The sequence below is a fragment of the Coloeus monedula genome, assembly GCF_965178545.1.
Source record: "Coloeus monedula genome assembly, chromosome: Z".
Lineage (NCBI taxonomy): Eukaryota > Metazoa > Chordata > Aves > Passeriformes > Corvidae > Coloeus > Coloeus monedula.
The window spans coordinates 50,235,930-50,257,408 of NC_138822.1; the positions used below are offsets into that span (position 1 = coordinate 50,235,930).

Here is a 21,479-nt window from a genome sequence, read left to right on the forward strand (position 1 = left end):
ATCACAAAAATATTTTAAGATGTGTGGCAGCTAATTTAAAGGTAAAGGAAAAACCTAAAGCAGCTCTATCAGGCTGAAAGCCATCCAAGCAGATTGGGTTTTATAAATACAAGCCAAGCATTTTGCTGCTTATTTGATTCTGCGCCCTTTGATAAGGTATTCCCTCAAGCTACTTCTAACAACAGCACTGAATAGGAAAAAGAAAGAATTTGGACCATCTAAACTGGCAGCTCAATATGTAGCTCTGTAGGACAACTCTGAAATCTGAGGGCTCTCTAAGGTTGTCATCTTTTACATGATTCTTTCATAGGCTTACTGAATGCGATAGGCTGATTCAATTTAATGAAAAAGCCTGAGTTTTATGTATTTTAAGCCTGAAGCTGAACTTGCACAGCACTGCTGTACTGAACAGGGAGCCTAAACCAGTACTTCTTCAGCAGCAAGGTGGTATGTGTGCCTGCTGGGAGTGACCTATTCTGTAGCTGTAAGGTACACTGAATGCTTCATTCTCTTTCACTGTATTCACGTTTTTAAGAGTTACACAAATTGCAGTGTTAGATGTATCCTTAGATGTATCTATGACTCCTTCTCCAGAAAGGAACCTAGGGCTGACAACATTCATCAGTGGATAATTTCCTTAAGTAACCATAAGATCATTTGTGTCTTCTGAAGCACGCAGTGCTCAGTTCAGTTGATAAATACAGCAGCATGTGCAGGGTTTTTTCTACCTCTCTTTTAAAAAGAGGGGCCTCCCCACCCTAAATACCTATCAGTCGCTCTTTCATACATCAAAAGAGACACTAAACAAACTTTGCTTTCCAAACCACTTTAAACGTTTATGGCATAGCATGCAACAAAACTGTTAATAGCCCCTTGACAAAACACAAAATGGAAATCACCTAAACAAGAGACAAGCAACAAAACATCAACTAATTAACTAGGGAAGCAAGCCTGGAGCCAGAAGTACGAGAACATAGTTTATTCTTTTGTAGCGGAGCACTAATTTTACTGCAAGGTCAAAGCAACCTGAAAAGCTTGGCTGTACTGAGCTTTGGCCCAAATTAGGTGGGAGTGCACCAGATCATGACCAAAGGCTTCTCAGACCAAAAATTAACTTTGCAAGTTAAAAATGGACAGACTAGGAAGAAAGCCATATAGGAAAGTAACAGATTCCTGGTGTAGGCGACAAGCTTAGCCTAAGACAGAAGCCATGGACACTTTCTCTGAAAACATGCAAGATTTCTAAACTTCTGTTATCGAGCAATGCATCTGGTAGTGGGAATTTGGCAGAGTTTATTGAAACAGCAGTGGATGAGATGATAGCACAGAGGAAGCATGTGAAAAATGACTGATTTTGCACCAGGAAGTGCAAAATCAGCTTACTGAACCTATAAAGGGTATCAGTGGGAGGTGTAAGAAAACTGGTGCAATCACAGAAAGTGCTACTTTTCCCAAAATAATGGTTTGGGTCAGATCATAATTCACAGCCTGAATTCAGGCTACTTAAACCACCAAGAAAATATGAGCATAGTTATTAATAGATTAGTATCTCCTCCATGGTATCATGAAAACCGATATGAAAGCAACTAGTTGTCTGAAGTCCTCATTGTGGTAAAACAGATTATGAATCCAAAAAAACCTAGAAGGTGATACAGGAACACCTTCCCTTGGCTTTTGTTTGGATTCTGCTGTGGTAAGAACCTCAGACTATTAAGAAGCCACCATCAGGAACATGCTTTCTTCAGCTGCATCCCTAATTAGTTTTGTTTCTTTGAATACCCGTTTTTTTCATTTTATAACTCTCTTTCAGAGAAGCTTAGAGACCCAGCTTCCAACGTGTGCCTTCTGTGATCATGAGTACTGCAGTTTTGGATACACCAAGTGAAATATTTAGCAACCAAAGTAACATTTAGGAGAGCGAGTAGAACAATGCTTTCCAAGACACCCATGTTTTATTTCACACCAGCAAGGTGCACCCAGTTAGCACGGACAAAAGACTAAAAGCTGTGCCAAGATATATTTCACTAAAAGATGATGGTAATACTTGAACATTGTCCTTGATTTAAGGAACCTCAAAGGACACTAGTATATAACTGCAACACTGTTCTGCTCTGGGGTATGCTATTAGAGAAATCATGGCAGTGAAATTCAGAAAGTAATGCATTCTTATTGTTTTTCTATAAAACTGACTGAAAGGACTAATGCATGTACAGATCTCATGTTAAGTGCACTACAGCTGAAAAGAACAGAGATGCTGTATTTGACCATTTCAAATATAGTATGTTAGAATTTTTCCAGCAGAAAGCAGAGACAATTCTGATGCTTTTCAAGAGAGAAGGGAACTCCTCAGCTCAATGAATGCTATAAATATCACAGAAACAAGCACATAATAAAACTTTCTTTTTTTTCCCCCTCCAGCAAAGAGGGTTAACATTTATGTCATAATCCAAGACACTAAAGATGCCTCAGATATCAGCATCTGCCAAAGAAAATGAGAAAAAAAATCATTTCAGAAAATGTCACCTGGCAGAAGGAGGAGACCTAGGAGACAAGGGAGAATGGAAGCAGGTTACTACTGCTTGTGGTGACAGGCAAGTTCCTCCCAGGCTGCCTCACCTTCCCAAGTGCTCTCATACAATAGGCATGAGGCCCTGGAACAGGATGGACAGACAACTGATAATGTGGACAAGGTTCTCCTGCTGTGATGATCCTCCTTTTCTCTAGTGAACAGTGATGGGACCCAAGGGAACACACGAAGATGTGTCCAGAAAGTGTGGGCTGGATATAGGAAAAGATTCTTCATCCAGAGGCTGATTGGACACTGGATCAGGTTCTCCAGGGAAGTGGTCACAGCACCAGCCTAAAGAAGCATTTGTGCAAAGCTCTCAGGCACATGGAGTGAATTTTAGGGCTGTCCTGCACAGGGCCAGGAGCTGGACTCCATGATCCTTTCAGGTCACTTCTGACTCAGGATATTCTATGATAAGCTTAAAAAGAGAAGGAACATTTTAAACAATGATCAGAACAAGCAGCAAATTAACTTCCTACTTTCAAGGTCTATTTTGAGAGGCTGGTGGTTGTTGGTGTTGCTACAAGACCATATTAGTCCTACAGAAGAAGGCCTCTTAACATGTAATGGCTGAACATGAAATGGCTGGGACACTATTAGGCAGGCCATTACAAAGCTGAGATGCAGGAGTTAAAATGAAAGAAGGCACACGAATGGAATGAAACTGGGCAGATTAGGCATTTCTCCTTAGAAAGTGGACCCAGAGACAGGTTGAATGCACAGCAGGGGACTGAAACATGGCTTTTATCCAAGTTTCACTTAGTTTATGATACAATGGGCAAATATGTAACAGTATTCTGGGACTAAAAACTAGTTTTTCAGCATGTAAGTTCTCTCAAACATGCAATCATACAACAGCTGCACAGACAGGGAAAAACTGCTTCCGTATCCCTTGTCTCATTTATCAGTTTGCCTCAGACTTACAGTACATGCTTTGCTATTTGTCAGAGACGGAAAACATTCCTGTACTTACTCAGAGGTGTAAGTGTCTGATTAAACACTCAGTGCAACCAAGCATGGCAGAGCAACGGCTGTACAACACAACACAGCAAAATGAGATGAGGAACTGCAGGGAAAGGACAACTAAGTGCCTTTCATGAAGCATGCCAAGAAGGGCACACATCTCTATTTTTTCTGAGATGTATCCTGGAGAATTTTGGCACAAAAGCAAGTCTCCTGTAACATTTGAAAGGCACATTTCAAACTAGATCAGTCCTCAGCAATGTGCTATTAGTATCTTAAACACAAGGATGGTTTTAATTATCAAGCAAATGCACACCACTGTATCAGCAGAAACCGAGTGGGTTGCTTCCCTCTCCTCCACTTTCCAGGTACAATCTCCACCTGCTTCGTGAGTCATTACCCACAGACCGCTGTATCAACATATATGGATTTCTTGGGCAGTAACTTAAATATCATAGAACTCAAGTCAGGATTTTGTAAGGACTGAGCCTCAGGATTCTCAAACCAAAGAGAATATGCCATTTTTCTATCTGAAATATTTTGAACTGTCAGATCTTATTCATATCTATGCTCAAAAACCAAGACAAATAACTTTGGCTATATATGGCTAGAGCTAGCATTTTAAAGGATTGCATGGTATTCAAGCCAGAGAGGAGGATCACAGCTTCATCTCAAGAGCTCATCTCCCACAACTCTGCTTGACTAAGACTGAGATAAAGTTGCATTCATTAGTTCAAAATGTTAATAGTCACACTTCAATATTTGCATGCCATCTGAGGATCAGTCTGGCATTCAGGCTTTGTGCAATGACAACGCCTAATGTGAGGCTTTTTTTTCCAATCCTTTGGCTTCCCTAAAGCCAAGTATTAGCAACTGAACACATTAATGTGAGCTTGATCTTGATGCCACACTATACAATGATCTTTCTCACAGACCTAACCATACTCCTAGTTGATTCCACCTTCATGCAGGCAGAATTTCCTCCAACAGCACTGGACTCAGAAACATACTCTAAAGGTACCTAGAAATACATGAAAAAAAAGAATATTTCTGTATTTTCTGTATTCCCAACAAATGCTTTGAAATGTTCTTTTATCTAACCAGTTGCTATGTTCACTACGCACTCACACAACAGCCATTTCAAATTTTATTAAAAATAAAGTATTTACAACATGAGTGCATCCCTTCACTCTTCCAAGATTTAATCTAAAAACTAACCATACAATTAAAGATTAAATCCTTTATTAAACTAAGGTGGCGGAGGACTGGATTTCACTTTGGACTTTCTAACATAATCATTTCCTTCTACCATCAGTGTCTAGCAAGCCTGAAGTCATATGGAAGTGAGGACATTTACGCATCTCCACTAAAAAGTTATTTATAGGATATAAAATTATAATAAATAAAATTATTTATAGAATATAAAAAATTATACTCTAGGATGACAGTTTACATCCTCATCACCCTTTTCCCTTTCCCTCTTTTTCAATTCCAAATATAGGCTCTTTCTGAAGACTTTGGCTAGGTTGGATCTCAAGGACAGCAAAATGACAGCAGTTTAGAACAGACTATTTTTTATCCCCATCAAGGCAGGATATCAGTTAACTGCTACATTCTCACTAAGCTTGCCCACACAGCCCTAACTGAAAAAAAAGAAACATAAGGAAACTAAAAAATGTTAAAATTTTAGTTAATTATATAAAAACAAAGCAGTGCTAATATTCATACTTACAGGCTGAGGCTGTTCTGCAATACAGCAGTTGAAACACAACCAAAACTCACTCATTGTTTACAGTCTGAAGTGGGAACACGGATGAAAAGCAGGACTCAACCTTCGTAAGTCTGTCTGCAGGTAATAAGTTCTTTGAACAGGTTTATTTTTAATGGCTCCAATGTGAAAAATCTTTTTTTCTGTTGAGTTCTTCTCCAAAGACAAGTCTGTCCCAGGACAAAGAACTTGAAGGCAAAAAGTTATTTTAGAATCTTCTTCCAGAAGGTTGATCCCAGCACCAGAGAAATATTACGTATGCTTCTTTGGTCCTTAGCGTTACGTGAACCTGAAAACAGAAGTACATTAATCAAAACGAGAGAATATAAATAATCTCAATCTCCCAGCCAGCCAGCTACACCTCTGATTTCTCAGCAATACTCTGAATCACAGACTGAGGAGACACTAGCAAACAAGTCACGCGCTTATTTCTACAGTGACTACCAAAACCAGCATATACCCTAAATCTGTATGAGACTTACATTCCAGCTTTGGTTAGATGAAGTGATACCAAGAACTGGTGTCCAATCTCTTGGCAGTCATCTTGGTTTGTTTCTAACTTTCAAATGTCATTTCAGAAAGTGATAATTGTCCATACACCCCTTTACACCTCTTAGGGAACTGCACCTATTACCACATCATATTTTTCAATAGAAAAGTTACCCAGTCCATTCACAGTGTGAGGTTTAAATGATATTTAACTCCAGCCCTATTACACAATTCATCAATATGTAAACACAATCAAAGGCATGCTCTCCTAAATGTTGAGGGAACAAATAAATTTCTGTATATGAAAATTTTGCAAAATGGCTGGACCTGATCAACACAAGGTATTTTCCTTCCACCCTCTTCTACCCTATGTTTCATTTACAGTTTACTTCAAAATAGGATATTACTTGTAGAGCTTGAAACTGTTTCCTTAAACCTCTAAAACTCCTCAAGTGGAACAAATGAGGCTCCAAATTCCAACCATTCCTTTGCTAAAATAATGTTTGTTGGTAAACCTCCATTCGGGTTTCTTTCAGCAGGAGTGTAATAAAAATTCCTCTCATCTTGCCATATATAATAAAATTTATTTGCAGAGAAAGTGAGATAATGAGTATTCAGAAGTTTTTACAGGATACTCCTTAATAGTAATTCTTTACAGGACTGCATCTTCACCACACAGATGTTTGCACAACTATTATTTCTATGCAATTCCTCACAGCATGAAGTGGTTTGGAGACTCTGTGCAATGCATAAAACTACACATCTATGTACACACGTTCTGTGGCAGAGCAGTTTCGCTTTGCTGCTACCTTCCTTAGTTCTCTATGTGCCAAGCACATGAGAGCAAAGATATCCCTCATTTACTACACACATACCAAGTCACTGCACTGCATGGCCACGACTACCTAGGTACTTTCCAGGACTACTGTCTACAACACACAAAAGGAACACAGCAGAACCTTCCCCATACTATACCCAAAGCCTTTGGGAAGCTTTCACACTTAGCTTTTAAGACACTAACTGAAGCTCTTTGAGAAATAAATGCATGCTGCAGTAACACCATCTAAATAGCAAAACCCCAGCCAAAGTACTTGCATACTTGCACCTCTACCTTTGAAAAATCAACTGATAGGGTCAAATTAGGTTTATATGCCTGTTTCTGGCATACCTTGCGTAAAGATCAGAATAGGAAGGGGGGGAAATGCTTTGCTAGGTTATCCTATTGCTAAAACCACATAAAACAAAGCAATTCTATTAAACAGGGTATCTTGAGGATAAGAAAAAACCTAAACAAGCAAACTACCCCCGCTCTGACAAAAATACTTCTACACAACCTTTTGCTTGTCAGACACTTAAAAAAAAAGGTCTTAGAACAGTGCTATCATGACATTTTCACTACTTAGAATGCATTTTTCCTGCTTTAAAGATCACCATCTAAATCCCATGAATGAGTCAAGAAACTGCAATAAAACACAGGATTCAACAACCAGTAGTGTGAAATCCAAGAATGAAAATAAAAGTCTCTAAGGAAGTTCTCACTCTGTAATTAGGTGGCTTCACACACACATTTTCTCAATTACTCTGGTGACTAAAAATTTCACGAACTTTAAATAGCATGACTAACAAAGAAAACCTTGACAGGAAAATACTCTGCTGTTCTCTGCAGGCTCAGAATTTGCATGCTACACAGTTCTTTTCCAAATTTGATTCAGTATGTTACAAAATCAGAAGTAAAACACAGTTAACTCCTGTTAAGCATGTAACATTTAACAATTCTAGTCCAGTGTCTGTACATCTTATGTTTCCTTAAATGTTGGTTGATTTACTTCTGAGAAGATATGCTTGAAGTTGTCCTGAAAGATAGCAATGCATCCCCAAAGGTAGCTGCTCAGATTATGAGAAACTGAGAAATCAAATACTCAAAGTTTGCATTTTGAAGTTTGATATATTGTAAGCTGCTGGAGCAATTAATGGATATCGTGCAGTGAGTTTTTCTTGCTCTGCAGGTGCCCCAATATTCTGACTTGTGACTCCTGAACTTAGGACACTTGTTGCTTCCTCACAATCTCTGTTTGACAAAGTCCAGAACTGACATATGAAATTCTTGTTCTCACGGAGGGTTAACTTTGATCTGGCTGCTACACCCAAGTGCAGAAGATATACATTGAAAAGGCAGGGAAATTCCTTTTGTTGATCTGCCTCTGTGTTTGTTCACTGATAGCTGGCACACTCCTCCAGTTCCCTGCAGCCTCAAGTGCTGCGCTGAGCTGAAGGCCTGGGAACAAACCTGAAGGGCTTTTGTGTGCACCTGTGAGCCTGGAAAGCTCCTCCTGGTTACAGAACACCCATGGGTGCAGAAGTCTTGCTCTACACAGCCATCCTCTGCATGCAGGACTTGTGACATTCAGGACAGTCAAAACTGACTCCCTGCTTCAGATCTAAAGCTTTTGAATGACCAAGTCAAGTTAAAAATTGTAAATAATAATCTCTGATAACATGTTTATTCTTAAAAATGCATTTTTAGGCCTGCAAAGTGCTACATTTGCTTTTAGTTTGGTGGTTCTGCAATCACTAACAACACTTCTTCAATCTGTTGATTTTTGATAAAAACACACAGTTGACATATCAGTAGGTCTGGAGAAAACTGACATTAACTGCACCTCTTAAAAGGCAAACAAATGCTTAGCAGTATTTGTTAGAGCTCTGGAATTTCATACACCTTCCCAGTCTACTAAACAAATTATTTTTACAGGAACCAAGTTAATATAAATATCAGGTATAAATCTGCTGCACCAAAATGGAAAGAAAAAGTAATTAAGCTGAAAGCAAAAAGATGTATTGGTGCTGTGGTGTTAATGATGACACACTAGAATTTCTCTTACACTGCCAATTGCTTGTTTAAATAACAAGTTGAATCAGGAAAATTCTGCTCTCCTTTTCCAAGTTATGGGTTATAAAGAAAGGAAGAAAAAAGCACCATAGTGACCTACAGCTACTAGCCAGGTAATTACGTAATATCAGCGCACTAGGAATCTCACGAGAAATTGTTCCTGCAAAGCTTGAACTGCACCCCAAACATAGCTGCAACTAATGAGGTCTCAAAATACATGCAGTATTTCACAGCTAGTTCTCTGCTTTTTCATTGGATTAAGACTTGAATCACAGAACCCTAGAACGGTCTGGGTTGAAAGGGACCTTAGAGATCATCTTGTTTCAGCCCCCCTTCCACAGGACCGGGTTACTCAGGGCCCCATCCAACCTGGCCTTGAACACTGTCAGGGATGGGGCATTCACAGCTTCTCTAAGCAGCCTGCGCCAGTGTCTCACCACCCTAACATAGCATTTGTCTGTGCAGATCTGCCAGATGAAGAGCACAACAGAAGCTGAAGAACACTTCGAGGTAACAGTTCTGCTACCCTTAGGTTTTGCTGTCTGCCCAGTTTATGGTGCTCAAAGTGGCAGAACACTGTAGAGCTCACACTGAAAAGACAATACAAATACTCTGTCTGAACCAGAAATTTATCAGAGTGATGAGTGGTGAAACACCAATTTGCTTTTCCCATGTAAACTTTCTGAACTCTGAATGCAACTTATTTTAGAGCGGATGATTCACATTACAAAAATGCACAGGACTATCATGCTGAACAACTTTGTCACATTTTAAGGCTTTTATACTTTAGTTATCATTTCAATTCCATAATATTTACGGAAATTCTGAAGTATGAAGAAATCAAGATTTTAAAAATAACACATTGTTTAGAATTTGAAGTGAAAAGCAGGTAATTTATTATTAAGGTAATTTTCATTACTCTAAGGTTTACGCCACAGTGGCCAGTCTAATGCAAAAACCAAAACTACTGCTTATTGTTAAACACCAGTCACAAAGGCAGTAAGTGCAAGCGTCACACTAATGAGTAGTGGGCAAAGCACATTCTGTTACAGTATCATCCATTTTTCTTACTAAAGCAGTATTAGCTGTTCTGTGAGAAATATACAGAGCAGGAAAGGAGGAAAGGTAAACTAAGAAATCTATTTTCCCTCTGAGCTCTTCACTTTTATTGACATAAAGCAGGTTAGACAGGATTTACCTTAAATGATCCAAACAGGAATACATGCTATACTGTAGAGAGTCAGTTAGAATAAAACTACTTAATTAATTATACAGCTTGAGAACAGCATGCTCTTTTTAAAAAAGCATCTCTAGTTCCTCTTAAGGGTGAGCTTTCTATATCCTTTGACTTCATACTGTTCACTGTGGCTTCAAACAGAAAGTGTTTGAACACTGTAACAATGCTCTTTGACCACCACTTGAAGCAAATAAAACCACAGGAAGAGAGAAAAAAAAAATTACAGGTGTTAGTATTTGAATTTAGCTAGGTTTGCTCCGAAGCTCAGACTACTATTTAAGGAGAAGGGGGAAAAAAGAGTAAAAAAAAAGGCAAATCATGAACAAAAAGTCAAAAGTATGCCATGTCACGGTATGTCATGATACAACATGATGTATCACAATAAGCACATGTAGGCACAAAGTCATGACCAAGCCTACTACTACTATTTTAGTCTCAAGTACTTAATAAGAAAACACTCTGCAGTTATTCTTACTATATTAGATTCATTCCATGAAATATATAGGTATTTTGATTTGTTTTTTTTGCCTTAAAGGCTTTGAAAAGCTATCATTTCTTTCAATACTGCAAGCTGTAAGTAGAAAATTATCATTTCTGAGTGTATTTTTAAGACTTCTTCCATGTTTCTCACTTTACATTCCTCTTGTAGCCGCACTATTTCCTCTTAATGATGACTAAATAAAGTCATGTGGCAACTGAAAATGCAGGGGGGAGAGGACTAAGTTATGTTCAAACCAAGGGAAAGGTTATGCTGGTGCACACTTCCATACGCTTACAGCTGTAGCAACTGGAGGACACTCTCCAGCTCTCAAAGAAAGTGAGAGGTGTTTATTCATTTGCCAGCCTCATTTTTTGATAAAAAACAAAATCTACAAGAAGCAAGAGGTTTTAAACAAAGACAACCTACAGAGAAAGTTGCCTTCATTCAGAAATTTTGTATCAAAAGCTTTATCTCATCGGGGCACGGCACTTACTGAAGCACTCTTCCTCCATTTCTCACTAGCAGAATGGACACTTCTGGGGACTTTGACATGGATTTTAATGCAGCAATTATGTTCTGCACTTCCAAATCCTGAGAAACTTGAGCTGCAAGTAACTCTTGCCACACAAAAGACAACATTCACCATCAACGTAGCCCAAATAAGGCTGAAATCCTTTTTTCATTTCCTCATAATCTTCCCATATTGATTCTGCCTCAAACCCCTCCCAAGTGCTTTACAGTTCAGTTTCAAGATATTTAACTCTTCTTCAAAGTCTGAGTTAGACTTTCTTGTACATTTTCAAATCCTGAAATGTATGTCCTGACTCTCTAAGAAGGTTTATTCATGTCTCCCTGATACAGTTTTGCACATTATTACTAAAGCGATAAGACTATAGGGTTTTATTTTGGGATTATTGATCATTTGGAGTCAGTTCTTATTATTTGCCCCCATTTATACCAAAATGGTTTTCATTAGTATGTTTATTTCCTTAAGCAACTTAGAAATAGGTTGTACTTCAAATCAAGCTCAACACAAACTAATAGCCATAAACAATTACTATTATAAGAACCATTTGCTTCTGAGTTAAAAGTTTCAAAGACAGATGAAAACAGGGGAATAGGATAAAGGTACTATTTACAGCTTACTTAAAGGAGATGGGGTGATTTTTAAAATTGTTGTTGTTGTTACTAATGGAACACAGTTTAGCTTTAGGAACAATCACATCTTTCACTGGAACAGCTCCAGTTTTTGTGTTCTCAGTTTGTACAAAGCACTTGAGAAATGGTTAAAGGATCAGGGGCATGGATCATTGGAAAAGCTGTGGGAAACAGAACTTTAAAAGAGCTGTACAAGCAAATGCCTACATGAGAAAAAGCCTGTGTGAGAAACAGGCCTGAGAACAAAAAAGGAGTTTTAAGGATGTAGTACTGTGCTTACAAGATGTACTGACCTTGAGGTAGGAGGTAGAACTCCGATTTCTCAAGCTGTAACATTAATGTATCTAATATAGGCAGAAGCTTGCCAATGTAGTCTTTTATCTAACACCAATCAAGCAGAAACAAGAAAGTGTTCTCATAATTGTAAGCCAATCAAGAACTGACAAGCATATATACTAATACTATATAAAGTGCCTCTAGATTACCAATAAACGAAGCTTGCATTATCAATCACATTGATTGTTTGCATGTCTTCCCTCACCGAAATCAGCGACACAAAGCCATCACAAGCTCCCCTGCAATAAATGTACCCACTCGGAATAATACATGGGAGGGCAGCAAAAGATACAGGAAGGAAACCACATCAAGTTTGTAAGGAGAAACACTAGGTTTTCCTTATTAGGTCACTGATGGCATGACAGAGAGTTGTAAAGAAGGGCATGGCAGGAAAGCACACAATTCCGTCAAGAACAGCTCACCAAGTGTGACAGTAAACATATTTGCAAGTGCCAGCTGTGACCTTAAAGCAGAAAGCCTTTAAGTATCTTTACAATTTTGTTTTTTACACTCCCATCTGCAGCTGCCTGAGTTTTACTCTGTAGCCCTTCAGCTACATTTATTTATTTCCCCTAAGAATATGATCCAGCCCTTGAAAAGTCCCTATTATTTTTGTGCACAGAACCAATAAATGAGACAGTATCACACTAGTCACATTAAAATTTTTCATGTCCAGTTCCATTTCAAAGCTTCCTCCTGTCTTTAATTAATAATTACTTTTTATATATATGGGTTCAATGCAGCTTTCTGAAACAGCCAATTCATAGCTCGTACTATTCCCCACATTTACATGCCAGCAAGAACCTGCTTCTCTTGAAACCACAGCATTGAATATCTCATAGTTAGGCACTACGAAAATACATAAAGATTAACAGAAAACTAATCATCCAAAATTATTTACTAAATAATGGGAAGGCAAACCAAAGACTAAATGAGTATGTTCTGTCCTACCTAAGACATAGTCTAGGCATATTTTGCCCTACCTACGAAAACAGTCAGTTAAGAACAAGTGAGAAACCTTGGAAAATTCACTTCTATGCATGTTTAGCACCTCTGATTTCATACTGATTTCCTATTTGCATTTAAAAAATACATACTCTGTTAGACACTAAGTGTTAATTGGTCAGTAACATTTTCTTCTTAATTGGCAAGTCCTACTGAAGGAAAAACAATACATTTCTCAGCTGGCCTCCTTGTTACTTCTAACAGGTAATACCAGTCAGAGAGGAAAAAAATAAACAGGGCAAAGTAATGGTTCAAGTCAAACTGTCAACAACATACCATTTCTGCAAAGAATGGAAAGAAAGAAACCCCAAAACAAACAAAGGAACCTTCCCAAAGAATGCCCAGTTATTACTTCTAAAGTAATGATGGGGAATCTTCAACACTGGCATCCAGGGAGAGCATAATTTTAAAAACAGTGCAGCATTAGAGAGAATGGAACAGCCTATGCTCATGATGTACTGCATGACAGACCATACAAGATACTGAAGGGACCCTTACCTGTTTTTAGTACAATAATAGATAAAAAGCACTACTCACAGCATTTATAATGTTCTTTTTTTCCACAGGGAACTAACACATCAAAGCAATTCCCAAGGAAAGTTCGGGACAGAGGAAAGGAGTAAGTGTGAACAAGAGAAGAAAAGGTTATTAGAAGTGCAAGGAGTTCACATAGGCAAACTCTTACCAGTACAGTAAGTGTATCACGCCAAAAAATGTATCACCATGGCACACCGCTGTTGCAGATTTTAACCAGCTACTGTAAAACAGTCCTGCAACACAAGTCTAACATCGTATCTAAAGACATTTTGATGCACTTCAGTAAATTATTGCTGTCACTTCTGTTGTTGCCTGGTGCGCAGGGCCAATTTACACATTGAGAAAAGGGATCTCTATTTTTTCATTCTAGTTTGTGCAAAGTATGAGCTAGGTGGTAACCCACAAAAGGCTGGCTCCCCAGTCATCAAAATTTTACACCATTTATACATTTTAGCAAACAAAGAAATCACAGTTCATTGGCTGCAAGTTACACAGTTCTCTTTATTTAGTATTACACCTTCTACTGGTTAAATGATTCTCATGCTAATTAGTCCACACGCTCGGACTTTCTCCTGAGTTGGTGGGTTTGTTTAGTTGGTGGGCTGTGAGTCAGTGATCCCAGTCTCCCTCTGCCAGAATTAAGTTTTACCCAGCTGGAGCTGGGCTCAGCACAGTTGCTGTGTTTGCTTTACTAGTTTCTTCCTTATCTTAGGAGTTCTGCCAAAAGTCTTTGTGGTACATAAATTCTGCTTTGTTTTTGTTCACGATCAGCAGTACATCCTTCTCCCCAAGCTTTGTCAACCTTCCCATTGGTCTGAGATCACAGAAGGATGTCAAACTTTAAATCTTAACAAGGAAATTCTACCTACAAGTAATTTATCTAATACCTGGACATCTCTTCTTCACCTCCCACTCATGTACAAAACAATTATGAGACCAAGTGCAGTAAGCACAAGTACTGTCACGTTTTGTGGGACTGGGTAAGTCAATTTTACTCAGTTACCCCATGACACTACCCAGGATTCACATGTGCCCGTTTGAAAAGCCAGATTAATCACCTCTGTTTAAGTCCTCCTTAGCATGTGACAATGGATGCTTCCAATAGGAAGAGTGCATCAGCAGGATGTCTCTGCCTTAACTTTCAGTTCCACAGCTTGCAAGCAACAAAACAGAAGTAGGTTTTTGTTTGAAGCACAACAGAACTGCATATTTTTAATCTGCTAGCATTTAAGGCTTTACCAGTTTTAAATTTTGTTCTCTAGCCCTTTTATAATTTCTCTATTATTAGCTCGTTTAGGTGACTTGAACTCTGTATATGCACCCTCATGCAGGCACATGGGAGATTGCTTAAAGAAACTTAAAAGTTAAGACAAATCACATTTTCGAAGGTACTTTGGGTCACTCTACGGTAGAAGTGGAATTTAGGACTTTTGGAGCATATACTCACAGAAGCTGTAGGCAGAGGCCTGTGAGTTCATGCAGTCCATTTGCTCAGGTGTACCAATTCCCAGGAAGCAGTACAGTCTATTGTTACTGCCCAATGTACTGTACTTTCAGAACTCACTTAAATGACCACTCGGCAGCTTAATACAGGTGACATCTCTTGCCTTCAAGTTCTACCACCTTTACTTTTTTTCGTTTGCTCACTTGAAGAGCACTCACACAAGAACCACACATACACAAGTCTAAATTAGGCTTTGACTGGTCTGAAATGGTATCAGTTTTTCCTGACCAAACACTTGAGAACAGTATACTAAACACTCGGTTCATTTTATATTAAGCCCATCTTCTGACTGCAAGTGGTTCCAGAAATACCACCCAAATCAGGCAGAAAAACCAGTATGTTACTGGGGCATATGGCAGAGCCAGAAAGCAAAGAAATTTTACAACTAGTGAGAGGTGGTAAGTGCTAACTGGGACTGTTTAGATCTCACTCTAAAGATAAGCATGGGGAGCAGCACCAGTAGACTCACAAAGCAAGTCTCATAAAGAATGCTCTCGTCAGAAACCTGTGTACATGTAAAAATCCTTACTATAGCATTATGTATGGTTTCAGACCAGACCATGTGGAGAGAAGAAAATCGGTAAAATTATTGGTTTTTTCTTATTCTCCATCAATAGCCAGAGAGCAGCTAGCACATAATTGGGTAACACACAGGACAAAGCAGTGCCTAAACAGGAGGGTCAGGTTTCATCTTTTTCTAGCAGTGTACAGCAACAAATGTTTTTCTCCCCTGCCTCCAGACATTTCTTAAGTCACTTAAGGGAAAGGAAAATCTCACATAACTATAGCAACAAAAAAATCTGGTCCAAGGACCATAATTTATGCCATAATGCATTTAAAGAGTGTCCTAATTCTGTAACACTTAAACAAGTACAAAGAAAATGATGAACTGAAATACAGCTACTAAGAAGTACCCACAAAGAGCTTCTTTCTACACTTCCACAGCACAGATAACCCCTTCTAGCCACTTCTACACACAAGAAACCCACTAAATACTATGACTGCATGTGCATGCTCATGTTCATATGAAGCCACACACACAACCTATCATTAGTAACTGCAGCAATTATAAAGTATTTCATTCCTATGGCTAAGGCTAACATGCTATATCCAGCCAGTATGAAAACACCAACCAGAAAGCTACCAAGCTTTTACCTCTACAAACTTCAGACAGCCAGCCTGTGTTAAGGAGAACAACTACAAACTGAAAAAAGTTTCTAGGGCTACCTCAAAAAAACCCAAATGGATATACTAGAGTTGCAGTCAGTATGAATAACATTTTTCAGGTCAACAGCCCTTTTCAGGTTTTTTTTGCTGGAAGGACCACTCATTTTTCAAAACAGAATGCAATTTAGAAAAGGGAAAAAAATCAGAAACTCTTTGGATTTTTTTTGTACCTACAGTTGCTCACACTAACCCATTTACACATGCCCAGAGTTACACCTCATTAGTAGCAGTAACACCAGTACCTATACAGGGCTGTTTATCATAGAGGAAATACTGTAATTGCCAAAAGACCTTATTTTGTGACTATTTTCAAACTTCACCTTGATTCAGATTTAATTAATCTGCATTAATTAAAAGGAATTACTACTCTTTGCTTCTCCCCTTCCCACGCTGAAATTCACTGCAAATGATCCTTAACATTGAGCTGAATTTGAGTATTTAATTTACTCTTTAAAAGAGTAAAGAAAACTCTTGCTGTTTATACTGATAAAATGTTTATCTCCACAGAGTATGAAAAAAATGTAACTACAAAAAATCTTGAAAATCCTCACTGGCTTTCATTTTGTGATAGATAGATAGACAGATAAATGCTTACTAATTTCTTGGTTGAAGATCAAGCTTGTTTGGCAAGTCTGTGATGGATGCACCCATTCTGAGTGAAGACTGCTTTGATTCAGACATCACCAACCAGACGATTTGACTGAAGTCAGTCCTGCTGTGCAAAACTCTGCTAGGTCACATCTTCACAAGAACTAAGGAATCTAGGCCATGTCTTACCAGGAGCTAACAGAACCAGCCTGAGCTGACTGTGATGGGGTCACTCCCACAGCCTTCTCTTCTCCAAGCTGAACAAACCAAGTGACCTTAATCACTTTTCAGAATTCCTGCCCTCAAGACCTTCCACCGTCTTGGTCACCCTTCCCTCTCTAATAGCTTTATGGACTTAAATTGTGTAACCCAGAACTGCCCCCAGCACTCGAGGTGAGGCTGCCCCAGTGCAGAGCAGAGCAGGACAATTCCCTCCCTTGCCCGGCTGGTGATGCTGTGCCTGATGCACCCCAGGACACGGCTGGCCCTCCTGGCTGCCAGGGCATGCTGTCAAATAATGTTTAACTTGCCATAAAACCAAGCCCCAGATCTCTTTCCAACTCTCTTTCTGGGCGGCTGCTTTTCAGGCTCTTGCTCCCCAGTTTGTATATTCAAGCGGCATTACTCTGGACCAGATGCAAAATCTGGCATTTGCTCTTGTTTCATATTAAGTTTCATATGGCTGATGATTGCCCAGCTCTCTAGCCTATCCAGATCTCTCTGCAAGGCCTCCCCACCCACAAGGGAGTCCACAGATCCTCCTAATTTAGTATAATTGGTAAGGTTACTTCATGTATTACTCAATACCTGCATTCAGACCATTTAAAAAAAAACATTAAAGAGGACTGGCCCTAAGATGGACTCCCATGGAACCCGAGCAGTGACAAGTCCCCAGTCTGATGTCACCCATTCACTGTAACCCTCTGTGCCTGACCCCTAAGCCAGCTGCTCACCCACCACACGATGTGTTTTTCCAGCTGTGGGCTGGACATTTTCTCCACAAGGATCCTGTGAGACAGTGTCAAAAGCTTTACAGAAATCCAAAAAGATTACATCAACTGGCTTCCCTTGGTCAATTGGGTGGGTTACCTTGTAAAAGAAAATTAAGTTTGCCAAACAGATCTTTCCCCTCATGAACTCATGCTGGCTGTGACCAATGACTGCGTTGTCCTTAAAACGTTTTTCAATAACTGATACCAAGTACTGAAGTGAGACTGCCAGGCCTGTAGTTACCAGTCCTTCTCACCTTTCTTGAAAATTGGGTTAAATCACTGCTTAGTTTGCATTCAATTACTGCTTAATTGATTACAATTTAATTTCCATTCAATCACTGATTAATAGTAATTTGATCACCATTTAATCACTAATAAAAGCCTTTTAGTTAACATTATAAGCATGACTTCTCTAAGTTTACCTGCCACATGGCATTTTATATACTGGATAACATAAAAACTTTACCAAATAAAGTTCAATTATAAGTTATTAAAATTTAGAAAAATAAAACAAGAAACCAGGTAGAGATGTCCAATTTTAAACCCAAAGGACACTATGCCATCTTTCCTACATATGCAGAAAAATAACTACGTACATATAGTCAGCTTAAAATAAAAATACATGGTGAACAAATTTTCAACACTGAAATGCAATTTCATTGAAGATACCAGAATTACTGACGTAGTTAAGAAACAAAGTGCTATACAAAAAAGGGAGTTTCAAAATGTTCCAGAAACATTTTAACAAAGTACATATTCTCAGAACATACTGTCGTTCTGCAATCTGAACCCAAAGGAAACTAGATTGTCTCCTCAGAAATGAGCTGCCTATCTTGCCAAGGAACTTGTGTTCCCTGCGTACCCACAAAAAGGCCATTACTGTTAAAAATGTCCATTTGGGAAATGTCCTGTGGGTAGTATCTCAGTGGCAGAATAAAACTCACCTGGAGTTCTACAGCCAGTGTAAAACTACTGGAAATCCCAAATGGTTTGGCTTTTACAGGAAACTCCCACATATACAGGGGTGTATAGCTTACCTACATTGACAGGTATCCAGTGAGAGGAAAACTGAGACAAAAGGTGTCAAGACTACAAGTCTTTTTTCCTATGAGCTTTGAATTAACTTGTTCATACCAGTAAATCTTAAACAGGTTAATTTCAGCTCCCAAAACTGCAAACTGCTGACAAAACCACAAACAACTTGCAGTACTTGTCCACTAAATATGAAAGAATCTTACATATCTCAATTCTTAGCTTCTCACCATAAGGAAGTCAATAGGTAATGTGAAAAGTGTACTGTGACACCAAATAACCACAGGATGACACACTCTGAACTCTGCAATGAACTCCTAGTTATATTAACAACTTCAAAATTGTATTGTCATACAGTAGACAGAAAATACATGAACAGAATGTAGCTAGAAACATCCTCGTAAAAAACAGGCATATTCACAGACAGGATATAATTTGATAGATGCACATTCTGCTAACAATTCCCTAATAAATTGCAGATTATCCTATGTCATAAACTGTCCAATCTTAACCAAGAACCTAGTAACAGAATATGTTTAAACATGCTTAAAACATGCTTCATAACAAAAATCTGCTCTTCTACATTCTGAGTTTTGGTTTATTTTTTTAAAAAACAAAACATCAACCAAACCTCAATTTCTTAATCAGTCAGAAACACATTCCTATGAAACAAATTGTGAAAAATATAATTTATAAAACTGAAGAACCCTGTGTTCCCTGTAATGCAAAGTATTTTCTATAAATTATATTAATAAGCATGAGAGAACTGAGACATTACACCTTGGCACTTTCTGTTTTGTTCCTCAGAACACAGACAGAGAAATTTTCCAGGATACATCTGGATTCAGCAGGTGGTCTCTTGCCTGTTCTCAAGGTAACAGCTTTCTTGGTTGTGTCCATTTCACCATCAGCTTCAAAGTTTTCTATGAAAGAGAAGCATTTGGTTTGTTTAAGATCTGGGCTGTGTGACAGCAGGGGACAATAACCAGATCAACAGGTAGACTGGCAAGATCTAGAGCAGGTTCTTGGCCAAGGGCGCAAGAGGGTGGGTGTGTGCAGCCACCGGGCATCCAGTTTGCTCCAGACTTTACCCCAGGAGGCAAGCCCTGGGTCAGGGACCTCACACAGCTTTCCAACCCCCATGTACAGCCTCTTGGATGTTATGTACCTCTGCAAGCACCCTCAGTGCAGGTAGCTGATGTTTTTAAAAGCTGGAGGAGAAAACAGATGGATATGTAGATTACTAAGGTTTTATTTTTCTCCCCACAAACAAAATCTGATTCACCTGCATTACATTTACTCATTCACTCTGACTGCAGAGGCACTTCAGCCAGCTGGCTTTGATGCACTCATGCATCTGCTGTTAGTTCTCTTTCTTAAAAATGTTTTTTGTTTTCTCTTAAGCATATTTTGCACTATAAACACCCTTCCTATTCTTTTTTTTCTCCAATACAATCTAGATTAAGTTCATGTCACACAATAAAAATTATATTCACTGGAGGCAGAATACGACATTGGCAAAGCTGAGTCATGCCAGCTACTAAATACAACCTCTCTTGAAGAGGATTTAAACAACACAACATATTTTTATCAATTAATCCAGGGACTGTGAAGATAAGCTGTTAACCTTACTGTTGGTAGAAGATGCTTTCTGTATGGTAAAACTCAACTCACAACAGAGTTATATGCTTCTCAATTAACTGCAGTTTGAAAAACTCTATATCCTGCTACCTGGTGTTCAGAAACAGATGTTGTGAATGCAGAGTCACATACAGTGCTTCTGCTATCTGGAGTCTTAATTACACAGTTTCATCAAACAAAAATTAAAAAGCTGCTCAGCTTATCAGGTTCATTCTCTTGGACTGAGCAGAGAGTTCTATTCTGAATTATTAAGTAGCTACCACAACAACATAAGACATTCCCAAAAAATCTTAATCACCCAAAAAAGCCCCCAAAGAACCCACATCACAATCCTCCCTGCTCCCAAATAAGGGTATTCCATTATTTAGCTCAAGGCCAGACAGCATTTGCTGCTTAATTCCTATTAGCTTTCAGTTAGTCATGTTTCTACACAACAACTTCTGCTTTTGAAAGTCTGTTCTTAACATAATTCACAAATTAGAGACCAATTTATTAACCAAGAAATCAGAAAACATATTCTGGAAAGGGGGGAAAAAAGAAGGCAATGAAGAACACACTGGATATGAGACTAGATTAGCCCTTTGTTACACACACTGTGCCTATAGAAGAGGTAGCTGTTTAGCTGAGATGTGATTTCATGCATAATCACTGTGCTACACTTCATCCACATCCCACGATGGCACCTCTGGAGATGCCAAGTGTCGCTGTATGTGAGGAAGCTGCCTCTCACAAGCAGAGCAGTGGTACCTACACCGGACAGAATTCTGGAGAAGGCTACAGAAAGTGAGTCTGGACCAGCTGCTGCAACTCCCACATATGGACATGACCCAGACTCGCCCAAGCCTCAGAGCATGGACCCCCCTCAAACGTCTGCCTGCCCCTCACACACTCTTGTACCTCAACCCCTTCATGGCCATCTCTGTAGGGTTGACACTTGGGCATCCAGAGCTACATCTAACTTTGTTCTTAAGACGTGACAATTGCAAAGCAGAGTCATGCCATAGGACCTAGCTACAAATTAGTCAGACAAGTGCTTTTCCTCCCAAAAAATGCAGTGTATTG

At 39.0% G+C, this 21,479-nt stretch overlaps 1 protein-coding gene across 2 annotated transcripts in view; it reads right to left on the minus strand.

Annotated features, from left to right (window-relative positions):
• The window catches only part of CDC42SE2 (CDC42 small effector 2), an 80,926-nt gene that overhangs the window by 26,565 nt on the left and 32,882 nt on the right, over nucleotides 1–21,479 (minus strand). The window contains exons 1-2 of one of the 2 annotated variants that reach the window (XM_082301836.1): nucleotides 19,555–19,665; nucleotides 5,265–5,589 (exon numbers count right to left, since the gene is read on the minus strand). In XM_082301836.1, the coding sequence (XP_082157962.1) occupies nucleotides 5,265–5,318 (54 nt within the window). In that variant the 5' untranslated portion in view covers nucleotides 5,319–5,589; nucleotides 19,555–19,665. Of the gene's footprint in view, nucleotides 1–5,264; nucleotides 5,590–19,554; nucleotides 19,666–21,479 lie in introns of those variants that run through there. The other variant, XM_082301835.1, reaches the window with a different exon arrangement.